The 16,413-nt window shown below is 36.0% G+C and overlaps 1 protein-coding gene across 37 annotated transcripts in view; it reads right to left on the bottom strand.

The window, feature by feature from the left end:
• The window catches only part of PDE1A (phosphodiesterase 1A), a 391,847-nt gene that overhangs the window by 89,578 nt on the left and 285,856 nt on the right, over positions 1 to 16,413 (bottom strand). For 26 of the 37 annotated variants that reach the window (XR_010149661.1, XR_010149662.1, XR_010149660.1 and 23 more), the window contains 4 exons: positions 11,890 to 12,072; positions 6,307 to 6,373; positions 2,895 to 3,011; positions 1,886 to 2,026 (listed from right to left, as the gene is read on the bottom strand). Coding sequence is in view for 27 of the 37 variants with exons in the window: in XM_063790247.1 (XP_063646317.1) it covers positions 1,886 to 2,026; positions 2,895 to 3,011; positions 6,307 to 6,373; positions 11,890 to 12,072 (508 nt within the window). In the remaining 10 variants the exon portion in view is untranslated. 37 annotated transcript variants of the gene reach the window in all.

Here is a 16,413-nt window from a genome sequence, read left to right on the forward strand (position 1 = left end):
GAGTTACTGTGCATCACTGTCACCATGGCACAGGACTACAAATGTATCAAGTGACAAAAGGACAGAGATAGGGGGACAAGCAGGTGTATGAGCATCAACTCTCCTCAGCATTGTCTACTCCCAGACTTGAGGGCGTCCCTTATGACATTAACAAACAGAAGGACAATGGCTTAATTGCAATCCCTTTCAGGAATGGTCCTTAAAACATCTTGCAGATGACAACATGCATTAGTCTCCTGACAGTACTGGGCTGCTACTAGAGTGCTTCATAAATGTCACACTGATAGGGCCACCCTGAAATAGCAGGGCATCAACTAAAACACTAAAGTAGATGGCCCAGTCTTCTTTATATCAAATCTGAGGGGTGAGAAAGAACTAAAGATTTTTTCCTAATGAAAATTTCTATAAAGCTTTTTTGTTTCAAAGAACCAACACATTCATATACATGAAATTTAATAGTCACCTATCACTACTTTTTAATGTAGAGAAAACTTGTTAAAATAACTTTCCAAAAATTGTCAAGCTGACAATGTAACCTAGTTTAGACAAAATAGTCAATACATTCATAAACTCATGTTGTCTTCCCTTTCTCCATCTATGGTAAAAGTTCTCATTATTCTCTTTAGTTCAAAGGTATTTTCTTGGTTCTGGAAAACACTAAAGGTCTACCACCAGACTATTTTTGTAATGGTTAAATTAATGGATGAGTAAAGAGGCCAGTGACACATTTTTGCTAAAGGATGAATAAAATCAGAAAGTTACATTTATATTTGGTAAGTCATAGCTGTCTCAGAAAGTGACTATGTGATCTTTGCTAACAACTTTAACTTTCTAGGAGTCATGCCAGGCTGGGCCAAATTCCCTAGTCTTACAGAGAAGTTGGAATGGCTTATTAGGTCCCATAACAGTCTTCCTTATAATTCTGAGGGTAAAACCACATTGTAGATTTGATTTTCTCTATTTACCAATTAATATGACACCCACATCTCTTCAATGTCACCTTCACACCAGATGTTCTGAAGCTGATATAGTAGACTTTTATTTGGCTCCCTTTACACTTGTAGCAAGTGTAAAAAAAATGCATTCAAGCAGGAATTTTTTTTTAAATGATGAAATTCTGGTTGCCTCCTAGGCTGAAATGGCATTTTCTCACTGCACTTCACGATTAAAGCAGGTGCTAGGATTTAGAAATCTCACATGGCCTGCTCCTTTTTTGAACCCAGCTCAGTTTTGCACCTTCACAGGAAGGTCAGTTCCTCACTTTTTACCTTCTGGGAATCATCCTGAGTTCTAAGACATTACAAAAATTCCCAACTCTCTCAGAGTTCCTGTCATACACTCACTGTTATTTCAGGCTTTGCATCGCTGAATCGTTTAGTCACCCATTCACTGATTCATCAAATGCAAAGAAGAGGAAGGAAATTTTGGAAAAATTGACATTAATAATTTCCCCAAATCCCTATTAGAATTTGACTGTGATTAGTAATATGAATAAGAGAGCAAAAGCGACTAAGTTCAGGTTAGGAGCACATAAGGAATGAGAAAAAGAGTGCTATAACTTTCTTTCTAAAGACTTTTTCTCTAGGTCACTTTTTTTTTGGCTGACTCCTGCAGAATAAAGGAATTTACAAACAAAAATGTTTGGTAGTCCAAATTTTGGGGAACTTTTTTTTTTTTTGCCTCTGGTTATCTTTTTTGCACTGACTTAAAGTATTTTTTGAAAAATGTGTATTATAACACATTAAGCTTCAAAAATCCAAACAATTATTATTTATAATACTTATTACTTAGAATACCTCTGGGCATTAAAGAGACAATAGAAACTTATAGGAACGGAAGTTGATGCTTCCAAACTAACAAACCTCAGTTACAAAGACTGTCTTACCATGATACCTGTATGAAGCATTATGTAATGCACAGTTTGAGTGACATCAGCTGCATGAATCAAATTGTGATATGGATTTTTGTACTTGCTGTAACCAACTTCTAAAGCTTCTGCAAAGGTGATTAGGCAAGAAACAGGAATCTGTGGAAAGTAGTAATTATAATTATATTTTGACCAAAAAAGTGGTACTAAATCAACCTGAGCACTGTTTGTCATGGAACATATTAGTGAGTCAGATGTGGACAGTAGTTTCTTTATGTCAAATGTAGATTGTTCTGAAAAACCACCTCATGAACATGTTAACTTTCATTCCCAAAAAGAAAGATCGTAACCCCCAAGTATTTGACTAGGACAGATTAAATAATAGCCTTAGTTGTACTATAGCCTTGAAATTTTGGTATCTTCCGGAGAGTAGGAAGGCTAATTCGTAGAAGGGTAAATATTTCCAGTTACAATTAGTGGAGTCTAGTTTTTCTACCTTAATACAAAGAGGTTAAAATAGATTATCTCTCAGTACTTTATAGCTCTAAAAATGTGATGATTCTACAGGAAATGATGAAAGTAATAAGCTACAATCTGCTCAGTAGTCTGTATCAAATCTATTGCTTGGATGGTTCTAAATGAAGTTAATTAGAAGCCCCTTCATTCTAATTTAAGAAAAGCTGGCAATAAAGGTTCATTCTGTATTTTAGGAATGCTGGAGTAGTCATATTTCTTTAAGACATAGCTGCCAAACCCTATGTGAGTGTTTTGTGAATAAGTCAGGGGATATTGGCATCTTGCTGGAATGAGGCTATAGTGGCCTCATGATCTCTAGGTGGATATATAGATGTGTCAGTGAGTTGCGGAGAATGGTTCTATCATATAAAGACCTCATCCCCTTAATTCTGTGACCTGCTAACTAAAACATCCTAAAATGAATTGCTTAATTACTCAAATGTTCTGCATTTTCATTCTTATTCAAATAACCAATTCTAAGAGCATTTCACTTTTGTTCCATGTTTCTGACCTTGAAACGGTTGATAAGATCATATCTGGTAAACAGTTCATAAATCATAAACTTCAGACTATGCTCTCCACTTGCTTCATTTAGGGCAAATACATCGAAAGACCACTTATCAACATCCTGTAGAAAAAAGAATAAATACTTTAGGTGCCAATATCATACTGTTTCTACGAGAATTTATTCAAAAGATAAGGCATTGTACATTTAGCAGGTCATCTTTCAATTTAGCATGTCAAACTACACTTTGACCAGAGTTTCATAGGACAGGACCACTTAGTATCCATGGGTCCACAAAATTGAGGACATAATGCTTTATAAAGCATCAAAACCTTTTCTTTAATCCCAAAGTTACTAAAGTGATTTAATACATTTGATAATACCATAATACTGCCATTATCTTTAATCTCTCTCCAACTTCCTGCCATAAATCATTTTCTCAGAGTGGACCTCAATTTAGGGTAGAATTGCTAGTTACATAGGTGATGTCAATTGGGAAATACAGAAAAAATAGTCCCGGTTTTTCTTTCTTACTCACTTGCTACATTGCTTGAAATTTCACCATAAGAGTTTGCAGTTTGGCATAAAGTTTTGATATTTATGTCCTGTTTTAAGATGTAAATATCGGCCTGGTGTGGTGGCTCATGCCTGTAATCCCAGCACTTTGGGAGGCCAAAATGGGCCGATCACGAGGTCAGGAGTTTGAGGCCAGCCTGACCAACATGGTGAAACCCCATCTCTACAAAAAAATACAACAATTAGCCAGGTGTGGTGGTGCACACCTGTAATCCCAGCTAATCAGGAGGCTGAGGCAGGAGAATCGCTTGAACCCAGGAGGCAGAGGTTGCAGTGAGCCAAGATTGCGCTACTGCACTCCAGCCTGGGTGACAGAGTGAGACTCCATTTCCAAAAAGAAAGAAAGAAAAATATGTAAATATCATAGCGAGATAGAGTATACACTATCTTTAATTATTAAAAGGTATTTTTTTACACTACTTTTCAACTATTATTATTTGCTCTATCTTTGGCTGACTTACTAATACTTTGCTTGAGGGACAGGTGGTGAGGAAAAGGAAGTGGGCCTTTTGATTGAGGAGGAGGATAGTAATACTCGCATTTCATGCAGTTCCCTAGGGAAGCAAGCAGGCCAGTACGGAAACTGGAAAGTACCCCCTAACAGACAGAGAGGAGAGTGAGCAGGGATATAAACCACTCCAGCCACCTCATGATTTTGCTTTGAAAATCTATAGAAGCACTGTAGTCCATTCTAATGGTTATCAGAAACTGCTAGCAGGATGGCCTACTGTTTATACACATACAGTAGGTTTACTATTGAACAGTAAGTGGGCAACCATAAAGCTATGCGTTAATTTTCTATTTGAGTAGGCACGTTTCAAATTTCATTCAACACATTTTTCTGGAGGCCAACTCTATGTGCTATAATATGCTAGAACCAAAATAAAAATCTGATAAAAAGTATTCAGTCTCTTTTAAAAATACTTCCTTCAAAAAATAATAGTAAGAGCTTCAAATGGTACTTTTAATCACTTGGAAACAAGCACCAATGAAATAGTTTTTGGTTTGCTTGTATGTCGTTATTAAATTCCTTGCATTTGGCCCTTATTTGATCCCCAAATGCTTGCTTTATCTCTTTATATATTAAAAGTTATTATAAGTTCTGTTAGAAGGCATTTTACATCAGTAAATCTCAAAGGAGGTCAATAAATCTTTTATCAAACTCCAAAGCTAACAAACAAGAGTTAGTTCAGACTCTTAGAAGGTTGCTATTTATATTTACAGTTCCAACTTGGGGGTTCCCACTGAGTAAAAGGTTAATTCTTTATTTCTTGAGAATTTTTTATAAACCCTGATGATTTACATTTCTAAACTACTGCAAATGCTTGGCTTTTATGTCATCAGATTGAGAACAAACAAGACAAGGAGGCTTCTCAGAAAATAAGAATTATTTAACTAAAACATTCTTTACTTGGTGATATTCCCTCTCTCAACCTGTTAGTTTATATCTTTTTTACTATACAACACTTTAGAAAAAATACTACATTCTCTCATACTAAAATATTTTGTTAGTTGGTTTTTAAGCAAAGATTCTTAAAATAAATAAAAATGAGTAATTTTCTTGCTCATTGTTAATGAAATAATAGAGAAGGCAAAATCTCTCAAGAACCGAGGAATGATTAATATCCTTTAATGCAATGGTCCTCAATATTTTGGCACCAGGGACTAGTTGTGTGGAAGAAAATTTTTCTACAGGCTGAGTTGGGGTTGGATGGTTTTGGAATGAAAGTATTCCACCTCATCAGCAGTGCACAACCCTCACATGCACATTTCACAATAGGGTTTGCACACCTATCAGAATCTAGTGTCCCCTCTGATCTGACAGGAGGCAGAGAAACATAAATATAAAAAAAGCACCAAAGAAAAATGAGCTATCTTTTAACATTAAAGAGATTAAAATCTAATATGCAGCAGAGAAAAAACAAATGCAAAGAAGATGCTTAAAATTTTTAAAAACAAATTTAAAATTAAAAAGGAGTACAATAAGTCAGAAATAAATCAACCCAAGATCTGCTGCTGCCAATATCCTTTAAATTCTTGGTTAATGCAGAAAAACCAACATGCAGATGTTTTAGGAGACAATGTTAAATTCCCTTAACCAAATTAGGCAATAGAAACAAGTTTAGAAGGATGAGCCTACAAAATGCCTCTGTAGAAATACATTTAGAAACAAGGCACATGAACACCACACACACACACACACACACACACACACACACACACACACACAATGGAGCAAGTATGTGAGCCAATAACTTTACTCACTTCAGAGTTTCAACTCTGATTATTTCTAACATATGTAGCACTGCAATTGGGCCTTAGAATAGTGTAGCCACAGGAGAAGCCAAAGACGAGAGAGAAGTGTTTCTTCTTTCTTAATTTTATCTTACATTTTGTATTTTTTCAGACCTACAATCCTAAATAATTTCCTTCTGTATGTTTTGTCATTTAAACATCATTGACTAAAACATCTTTTTATAACATGCATTTAACTCTTCCATAATATATTCATAACAAAATATGTACATTTTGACAAGTACTAGTGCCATTTCAAAATGAATTCAAGATCCACATAAATAAAATTAAGAAAAAAAACACACGTGTGTGCATACAAACATGCATATATATATGTTGATATAGTTTGTGTAAATCAGTCATTTGAATCTACAGTGAGTCATGATTTGGAACACAGTTCATTTTTTAAATTGTTAGGATATGTTGAATTTTTTAACGTTCTAAGATGTAGGCTGCAGTAAAGACCTATTCTCATTTTCTCCTAGCCTTTTTAAGAAAATTTTTTTAAATGACCATTTTATACACGAAAATAATGAAATTATGTCACCTTTAATGTTACGATGACAGCTGCTGGATATGCCAAACCAACCATATGATATGTTTTTCGGTACATTCTAAAAAAGACAAAAATAAGTGTAAATATAAAATTCATTTATTCAAAGTTTTCAACTATTTCTTAAATATAAGGGAAAAGATTACTTTTGACATGTTCACCTCTTATCATTAGTTACAGACTCCCTTTGTGTCAATAATGATAACTATAGTCACCTTTTTACTAAACATCTACAATGTGACAATGTAATATATTCTCTATTCACAATCACCCTGCAAAGTTAATGTGACTTTAGTTTCCATGTAAAGATATCCTTCCCTGAACTTTATCGTATTAAAAGATGCACTACACTTTGCATATGCGACAACTTTCTAACATGCCACCATATCCCTGACAGCAGAACATTCTTGTTTTATGTCCATTTATATGCCAAAATTTTTAGTCTGGAAGCTAAACGTCATTAAAATATTTCCTTTATATTTTTATATTAAAATTATAGAGGGGAATATGTAGTATCATCAGAATTTACATAGCTCCCCCTTCTTTTATTTAATGATATTGGGGAAATCATACTAGCAAAAATTGTTTTGTTTTGTGTTTCTTTTTTTTTTTTGAGACAGAGTCTCGCTCTGTTGCCCAAGCTGGAGTGCAGTGGTGTGATCTCTGCTCAATGCAAGCTCCGCCTCCCGGGTTCAAGAGATTCTCCTGCCTCAGCCTCCTGAGTAGCTGGGATTACAGGCATGCGCCACCATGCCCAACTAATTTTTGTATTTTCAGTAGAGACAGGGTTTCACCATGTTGGTCAGGCTGGTCTCAAACTCCTAACATCGTGATCCGCCCACATTGGCCTCCCAAAGTACTGGAATTACAGGCGTGAGCCACCACGCCCAGCCAACAAAAGTGTTTTTAATAATCAGTGATTTGATTTTTTCTATCTTCTGCTGGGCAACCCAAATAGCATAAACCAAATATAAGAACCCCCTCCATGAATTCATGTGAGAAAAGAATCAATATGATAGCCTAGCGTGTGATATAGCAATAGTGCTTCTATTCGGGACTCTAAAAGAAACATGTTTCCTCCTCCAAGGCCTGGGAAGAAAGAATACAATTGAGATTAATCATGTCCCTTAATTTTTATATCAAGTTAGTCCACAACGAGCTGAATTTCTAGGCTACATGGCTGTAAATTCTCCCTACAAAAGGCCTGGACAATGCCATAGCTTAATTAAATATAACGATAAATATGGTCGATGTAAGAAATGGTCACATGGACAATATTCTACATCTTTTATAAAACCGCTATAGAGGATACTAAATTTTTTGATTCAATGTTCCTTATGTTAAAAATGCATGGGACATATTACTCAGTTTCTATGTAAAAGCCATCATTTGTTAAAGATAATCAAAGCTAAGCAACTTATCATGTTTTCCTTTTAAGTCTTGACTAGTTGGAAGTTCAGAATGAAAATATTGTGTTTAATTACATCTCTAGCCTAGGCTTTCTTGCTGAAGTAGCTCTCCATTTTATTCTAGAGACCTTAAGCACAAAGCTTTCATGCTTCCACTTTATGTTTATTTTAAATAGTCATAAATTATTTTTGGATGTGGGTGATTAGGTAGAATAAGAAATTATCCTATATCTCTATTGAAAGATTTTAGAACAGTTAAAACTAAAAATACTTATATTAATTACTCCATTGATATAGGTATAATTATTCTAATCTTGCAAAGCAAGGAAACTACTAATCATACTATACAAGATCTAGAATAATTACTATCAACGATACTCAGGTGTTTTTTTTTTTTGGAAACAGTCTTTTCCATCTGTTTCTAGTCATTACTATTAATACTAAAAAAATGGAGGTGCAGGGGAAATGGAAGGATGATGAACAGGGAAAAGCGTCAATATAAAAATCATTCAGGATTAAGAAATTTTAAAATGTTAATTAACATTAGCTCGACTTGACTTCATGGCACAGAAAGGCAAAGAGAACACATGCTTTGAATCACATGTTAGCCACTCACTGCTGTGTGACCTTTGGAAACTATTTAATGTCATTCATTTGTAAAATGAGAATAATTATAAGCTTTTTGTGTAGAGTAAATGATTCTCAATATAAGAAAGGCATCATTTTTATTATTATTTTAACTGTTCTCATTACTTTGCAGCCAATATCATTGGTTCAAAATCTTATGTCTTTAGAGCTCTCTGGCCTCAATGGGACCTCTGCTGCTACTGAGTTTCTTAAACTTGGGATAGGTTGAGAAATGAATACCAATATACTTTCTCATTACATGGAATGTAAAGGAAGACAAAGAGGATTACCCTTCCAAAGAGATAGAAAACTTTCCCATTATCATACTTTTCTAATTCTATAATCAGGAATAGAATTCTAGGATGGAAAATTAGAAATAGAACACTAAGATGGAAAATTAAGGTGACTCATCCTTGAATTAGAATGAGCATTGGAGATATCTTAACCCAGTTGTCTCACACTTTAGTAAACAGGTGATATATTACAAGTTTCTGAAAAATGATAGTGAATTTCCTGGGCTCCTAAAGGTGGTGAAAGTCTAACTGGAAATGTAGTGGATTATTTTTGGAAGTTTCCATAATAGTTACAAGATATAATTCAAAAACTCTTTTAAAATACTATTTTAAGGACGGGCGCAGTGACTCACGCCTGTAATCCCAGAACTTTGGGAGGCCGAGGCGGGTGAATCACCTGAGATCAGGAGTTCGAGACTAGCCTGGCCAACACGGGAAACCCTGTCTCTACTAAAAATACAAAAAACAATTAGCCGTGCGTGGTGGCACGCGCCTGTAATCCCAGCAGGAGAATCTCTTGAACTCGGGAGGCGGAGGTTGCAGTAAACGGAGATCAAGCCACTGCACTCCAGCCTGGGTGACAGAGCCAGACTCCGTCTCAAAGAAAAACAAAACAAAACAAACACACAAACAAAAAACAACACTATTTATACCAGGCACTCTGCAAGGCAACAGACTTATTTAGTGGAAGGCAAGGGAAATATTGTTGCTATTTCACAGGGCTTATTCCAGTGGTGAGGAGAAATGAAAAATAAGTTACAATATATGATTACAAACAGGGATAAGTGCTAGGAGGTAAACCACTGGCTGGGGGCAGCAATAGTGAGGAACAGCATAGAGTGATCCGGGAAGACCTCTGGAACGGTAAAAGGGTCAGCCCGCCATGTTGAAGGGTGGGGAGAACCACTTCTGACAGAGAAAATAACAGGATGAATGGCTCCAAGGCAGGAAAGAGCTTAGAAATGTTCTTGAAATTGAAATCAGGCTAGTATAGGTGTTCAGTCAAGGATGAAGGTTGCAGTAGATGAGGCTAGAAAGCAGAAAGGGACCTAACCAGGCTCAAGTGAATTGGGAAACCTTCTGGTGGTTTGAAGCTTAAGAATGACAGGAACTAGGCCAGGCACGGTGGCTCACGCCTGTAATCCCAGCACTTTGGGAGGCCTAGGTGGGTGGATCACGAGGTCAGGAGATCGAGACCATTCTGGCTAATATGCTGAAACCCCGTCTCTACTAAAAATGCAAAAAAATTAGCCGGGCATGGTGGCGGGCGCCTGTAGTCCCAGCTACTCGGGAGGCTGAGGCAGGAGAATGGCGTGAACCCGGGAGGTGGAGCTTGCAGGGAGCCGAGATCGCGCCACTGCACCCCAACCTGGGTGACAGAGCCAGACTCCGTCAAAAAAAAAAAAAGAAAAAGAAAAGAAAAAGAAAAAGAAAAGAATGACAGGAACTAATTTATATCCTAAAAACATCACTGTGGAATGGCTTGGTTGGGGTGGTCAAGTTAGGAGGAGAGGAGCCCAGTTAGAAAGTTACTGTCGTATTTCTGAAGGCAGATAGTGGAGGCTTAGATTGTGGTTGCAGGAGTGGAGATGAGGAAGTGAGTGGATTCAGAATGCATTTGGGTAAGTAATTGCCAGGGCTTGCCAGGGAATTGAATCTTGGGAGGAAGTGTTTAAAGGAAGAAGCAACAAGACTTCAAGTAGACTTTCAGCTGTCAGGATTGAAGATGATTACTTTTGAAAATTTCCAATAAACTTGTCCCACTATTTTTATGCACCTACTAGTGGGGATTCAACAGTGATTAAAAAAAGACTTTATTTCCATATGTTCTTAGCACATTGATTTCTTAAAGACTGCTTACTAATTTAGTTACCTGAAGAACAATTTTATACTTTTATAGGCTACTAAGTAAAATGTGTTTTATGTAACATATGAAAAAATTGAAATTTAGCATATTCATATATTTTATATATTATAACCTTCTCTTGAATGGAAATGGAAAATCAGTTGATCTTCCTCCACAGTTTACATTTTTTCCCAGTTTGCCAAGTTCTGTAATATTTTTTTAAACAAAGAAGACAAAATATACATTTCTTTAGCAAATCAAACATACTCTCATGTTTCATCTGTGATTCTCTCACAGATTTTCTGATGTACTATTTAGATATTTTTAATTTGATGCTAGAGAAAAGTCATCTTCTTTAAATTGCAGTGTATTTAACCATCTTTAAGCTTTATATTTGTTGCCATGCATTCTCATTTACACTTTTAGAAATTCAAATGTGCTTTCCATTGTCCCTTTAGCAGAAGAAAATTCAAGTTTGTAATATTTATTAACGGTAATGCCTAGAGATATCAGAAGATGAGAAATAATGCAGTTTATCTAAAATTTAATTTTAGGCATATTGGCAAAAATTTTCTCTGTTTCTCAACTTTATTAGTTTCTAAAATATTCAAATAATCATTCCACATATAATTTCATGTAATTATTTTTTAATCTAAGGGATTTCTGATAACTACTTTTCAATTCTGTCAAACATGAAATGTCTATTTTGGCAAGTCTTTTGTAGTTTTAGTTCTAGGAAATATCTTGTTTCCTAGATGGAAAAAATAAGCTGTATTCTTAAGGGCTGAAAGAATGTAAAATTGGGTCATATTAACATGTGTTTCACATTGAAAACTCTGATGATATAACTAGGCGTTTCTAGGGGCCATCAAATATCCCTTGCTTCAGTGACAGAAATGTTGAAAAAAAAAAAAAACCTATCAAAAGTGAGCATGAGAGAGATTTCCTCCATTATGGAAAGAAGGGAAGCAAATGGTCTTCTGTCTTTAGGGCAGAGGAAGGCCTAAGTGATCTTGACATGTAGATTGCTACCCAGTGTAGAATGTATTTCATGAAATGTTACATTTTATTCAGGTAAAATTAGTTGTGTAACATATACATGTGTCAGAATTGTTTTTAAACAGTTGTTCACAAAGGTTCATTTGAGGAGAAAGGTCATTCAAAAATCTTTGCTTTCAGTCTTCATGTCAACTTAAAATAAATAAAAAGAATGCATCCGGGACCAGGTGTTTTTGTTATAGGTAAGTTCATCATAAAGTCCCAAATTTGTTCATTCTAGTTATCATTATGATCACAGTTTTCGTCAATAAGTGAAATATAGACTGCTCATACCCTTGAAAAAATGAACGTATCTGCTGCCTTTCAAATGTTACTGTCTTGAGATACAAACAATTTCACTTACCTTTCCACAAAAATTCCAGCTTGAACAGCATGCACAATGCTCCGAAATTTTGGTTTTTCCTCAGGTTTCTTTTTTGTCATCCCCATTTTCCGTGTAAAGGTAGAAGCCAACCAGTCCCGGACTTCAGATGGGACTGAGTCAGTCTGAATGTCACTGAGCTCATCTTCAGTATCCAGAAGTCTTCTACAAAAATTTATACAGATTAAACTTTTTTATAAAAAAGTGAAGAAAAACTAATAACAGAAAAACAAGGATTGCAATCGGATTTAAAATATAGCCAATCACTCTCTGATTATTCCTTAATACGTACTCTCTAAAGAAAGAAAAAAAATTCATTAACATTTGGAAAGCTCTTAATTTCTCAAATTGATCATATGAAGACAACAACGAATAGACTTGAGCATTTGCAGCTTCCCAAACATTTCAGCACAATGATACACCAGTCTAGAGGTACCGACTGTTAATATCTTTAGTGTGCTATTCTAATAATGAATAAAACTAAGGAAAGATGGGGAAGAGAATTCATAAACAGATGTCTGCTATTAAAGGAAGTAACTGGAGTGGGAAGAAAAAAGGGGGATTGAATCTATAATAGTTGTCATATACTTAATAATCTTGTGTGTATCTTAAGTATAGTACATGCTATTTGAATAAGGCTTTGCAACTTATAAAAGTCATTCACAGATGCTACTTCATTGGATAAGTACCTCTAAATTTTAGGAAAATAACCACTTAAGTGCTCCCAATGATATCCATTCTATCAATGTCACAGATTTTAAAAGTGAAAAAAAAAATGAAAACACATGATATTAAATAGATTATGTTTAAAGCGCATTTCAGGTGACCACGGGGTGGAGCTCTCATGGGTTTAGAGCTGCTGGCTGAGGAAATCAACCCAGTGAGTGAGGTAGTGAACAGGAACTGAAACAATGACCACGCTCTGTATAAGCTCCAGGTAGATAAAATTGACTGGACTGCTGAGTAATAACAGCTGCCATTAAAGAGGAAACTAAGGAAACATCGTTATTTTAAGGCCAGTCAGCTTCGGCAGTCAAGAACTTCCTAGAGGTCTGAACGGGCAACATCCCAGAGGCTCCCCACCAAATACAGAAACAGCTTACAGAACAGTTGAACTTTGCCTCTAGGAAGAACACAGGCCAGCTCTGCCTGCCATTTGACTTGGTTCTTTCCTTATCTGTGCACCAATCTAAAAACTCTGGCACATGTTAGCTTCAACCTTTGGGTTTCATCTGCTTTTGAAAATCTCTTTGCCCAGACCTAGGCCTAAGGATTATGAGCTAATGTTGGAAGGTGGCCAGAGATGGTTGTACATGCTAATGCCTCAGAAACAAGGCAGGGGCCATCTCAAAAAGCAGGGACAAAACAAAGGACAAAAAACAGGAGGTCTCCACAAAGAACTCAATCTGACTAAAGAGAGGCTCAAAAGGTAATATGCAGGAGAGGAACTCTTCATGTTCCTTTAAATGACCTCTCACATATGCTGCTGTTTCCTATAAACCTGCAGAAAAGTCATTTGCCAATATTTATTTTCCATGGTATTAAATAAGCATGAATGTATTTATGAAATACCTTATAAAAAATAAACATAAGTTCTGGAGTCACAAAGATACGTGTATACATATAACGATAAAAAATATTTAGAGTTGAATGTTAATACTGATTAATACTTACTCTATATGATTTTTAACTTTCTTTCTGATCTGACATTTGGATGGTTTTGATTTACCCCTAAAACACCGAACTAGAAAATTAAAGCAAAATAGTTTGTTTATCTTTTTGCCCATTTGAAATTAGATTCCCTAGCCCATTTCAGCAAGTCACTAAACTTCATGGCTTGAAAATATCACTACTTTAAAGATAATGCCATTTCTACTATCTCTTATGCAGTGATCAGATACAGGGTAGGTAGAACAAGTGGAATAGGAATCATTGTGGTGTAATCTTGTGATGTCACCATGCTCCAAGCATTCCACTGCAGCCTAGTTTTGTCAGCTAATCTCCTTAGAATGACAGAAACCTGGCTGATGGTGCCAATTCCTTCACAGTAAATTTCATGTTGATGGCTTTAAGGCTATATGTCCTATACTCATAAATGATCCAAGAGAGCTCACCAAACATGACAAAACCAGCATATGGAAGTGATATTCCACATAGTAGAGTGGTACTTAGGAGGCTGGAAATCCTTAGTCGTGATGCATGAGGTCATCTACTGAGAAGAAAGTGCATATAATTTTAGGGAGAAATAATCATACGGATTAATTAGGGACACACAAATAAAGGACGACAGTGTGTTAAGGGAAGAGCATGGAATATGCTATTGTGTAACTTGAAAAGGGAATCTTGAAAAGGCAACAACTACCTCCGTGAGGTTTAATTTTATGTGTCACCATAGGTAGGTTATGGTGGCCAGTCGTTTGGTCAAACACCAATTTAAATGTCGCTGTGAAAGTATTTTTTAGATGTGATTAACATTTAAATCAGTAGACTTTGAATAAAGCAGATTACCCTCTAAATTATGGGTAAGCCTCATCTAATCAGTTGAAAACCTTAAGAAAAAAGATTAAGGTCCCCCAAAGAGAAAGGAATTCAGCTTCCAGAACGCCTTTGAAATCAAGACTGCAACAATGACTCCTGCCAGGGTTTCCAGCCTGCCAGTTTGCTTTGCAAATTTCAGACTTGCCAGCACCAATAATCACATGAGCCCATTCCTTAAAATACATATCTTGCTCTCTCTCTCCTCTCTCCTCTCCTCCCTCTCTCTGTCTCTCTCTCGTGTGTGTGTGTGTGTGTGTGTGTGTGTGTGTGTGTGTGTTGTGTAGCTGTTGGTTTGGATAAGAAATCATCTTTCCATCATTTATGAATGCTGCGTGATAACTACCAGTGTAGGTTATAAATAAAATAGAATATAAAGACTCAGTTCTCTATTAATATTCATTTAATAGAACATACCAGTCCTATTTCTCATGTAAAAATCCTATTTGCAATGAAATAAAATGCCTTTTTAGCAATTATAAATCTACACACCATACTGTTTAAACATTACGGAATTATTGTCAAACTAAATGAAGTGATTAAAAATTGAAAAAATGAGAATGATCCCTTATCAGGTAGAACTTATATTTTAAAAGAAAGACTAAAAATAAAATAAGAATTATGATATAAGGTTAATTATGAGAGGAAACACTATGTTAGATAAAATGATCAGATAGTTAAGACCCGAACAATGAGGAAGTATTAGTTATAGGAAAGTCTGGGGGAAGTCTGTTCTATCTATTCCAGATAGAAAGAACGGCAAGTACAAAGGCCCGAGGCATGATCAGTATTGGCATGTTTGAGGAACAGGAAGGAGGCCAAATGTGGCTGGAGTATACTGACTGAGAGAGAGAGTGACCCAAGTTGGGAGGCAAACATAGGTATAAGTAAGCTAATATCAGGCCTTGGAAGGATTCTGTCATATTTGCAATGGCAGGTCATTGAATTATTTTAAGCAGGATGCGATATGATTTATGTATCTAAAAGACCAATGTGCATGCTGTGGGAGGAATAGAAAAAGTTGTAAGAATGGTGTTTTGAGTTTAGTTAGTTTAGTTAACTGAGCACAATTGCAAAAATGGTCTTTTATTTTGGAAGTTCACTACTTTCAAAGACCGTAATTGGTATTGAGTTGGGTATCATTTTGTCCTGTAAACATATGGCTCAAAGTCTTAATGTTATATTATTTTATTTACTTATTATTATTATTTCTGAGATGGAGTTTCGCTCTTGTTGCCCAGGCTGGAGTGCAATGGTGCGATCTCGGCTCACCACAACCTCTGCCTCCCAGGTTCAAGCGATTCTCCTGCCTCAGCCTCCTGAGTAGCTGGGATTACAGGCACGTGCCACCACGCCTGGCTAATTTTGTATTTTTAGTAGAGACGGGGTTTCTCCATGTTGGTCAGGCTGGTCTCGAACTCCCGACCTCAGGTGATCCGCCCGCCTTGGCCTCCCAAAGTGCTGGGATTACAGGAGTGAGCCACCATGCCCGGCCTTAATGGTATATTATTAATGTTTTCTCAGACTATACATTTTTTTTCTGTTCCATTCGTTTGGTTCTCTTCTTCAGGGAAATGGATTATGCCTATCAGAGATCTCTTTTATCTAGTTTCCATATCTATCATTTTTCCACTAAACTTTTTTTGAAAAATTAATGTCTTGATCTTATCCTGTTTTGTTTACCTTTTTCTTTTTTTTTAAAAGTATTTTATTTGTCAAACACTCTACCATGTTTTCAGTTATGTCTCTTTTAAGTTTTGTGGCTTATGGCTTGGCTGTCTCTACAGGGTAGCCTCATTTTCCTCCTCCATTTGCTGACTGAGTTATGTGTACCCATGTTTCACCTCCTTGTATTATCATATTATTTACCTCTTGAAACCTTTTTCTTTGTTTTAATTGTATTATTTTTTCTACAGAATTGATGATTTCATTAAGTTCTTGAGTTCATAGGATGAGCTCACAGATTTGTAC

The sequence above is a fragment of the Pan troglodytes genome, chromosome 13 (assembly GCF_028858775.2).
Source record: "Pan troglodytes isolate AG18354 chromosome 13, NHGRI_mPanTro3-v2.0_pri, whole genome shotgun sequence".
NCBI classification, from domain to species: Eukaryota; Metazoa; Chordata; class Mammalia; order Primates; family Hominidae; genus Pan; species Pan troglodytes.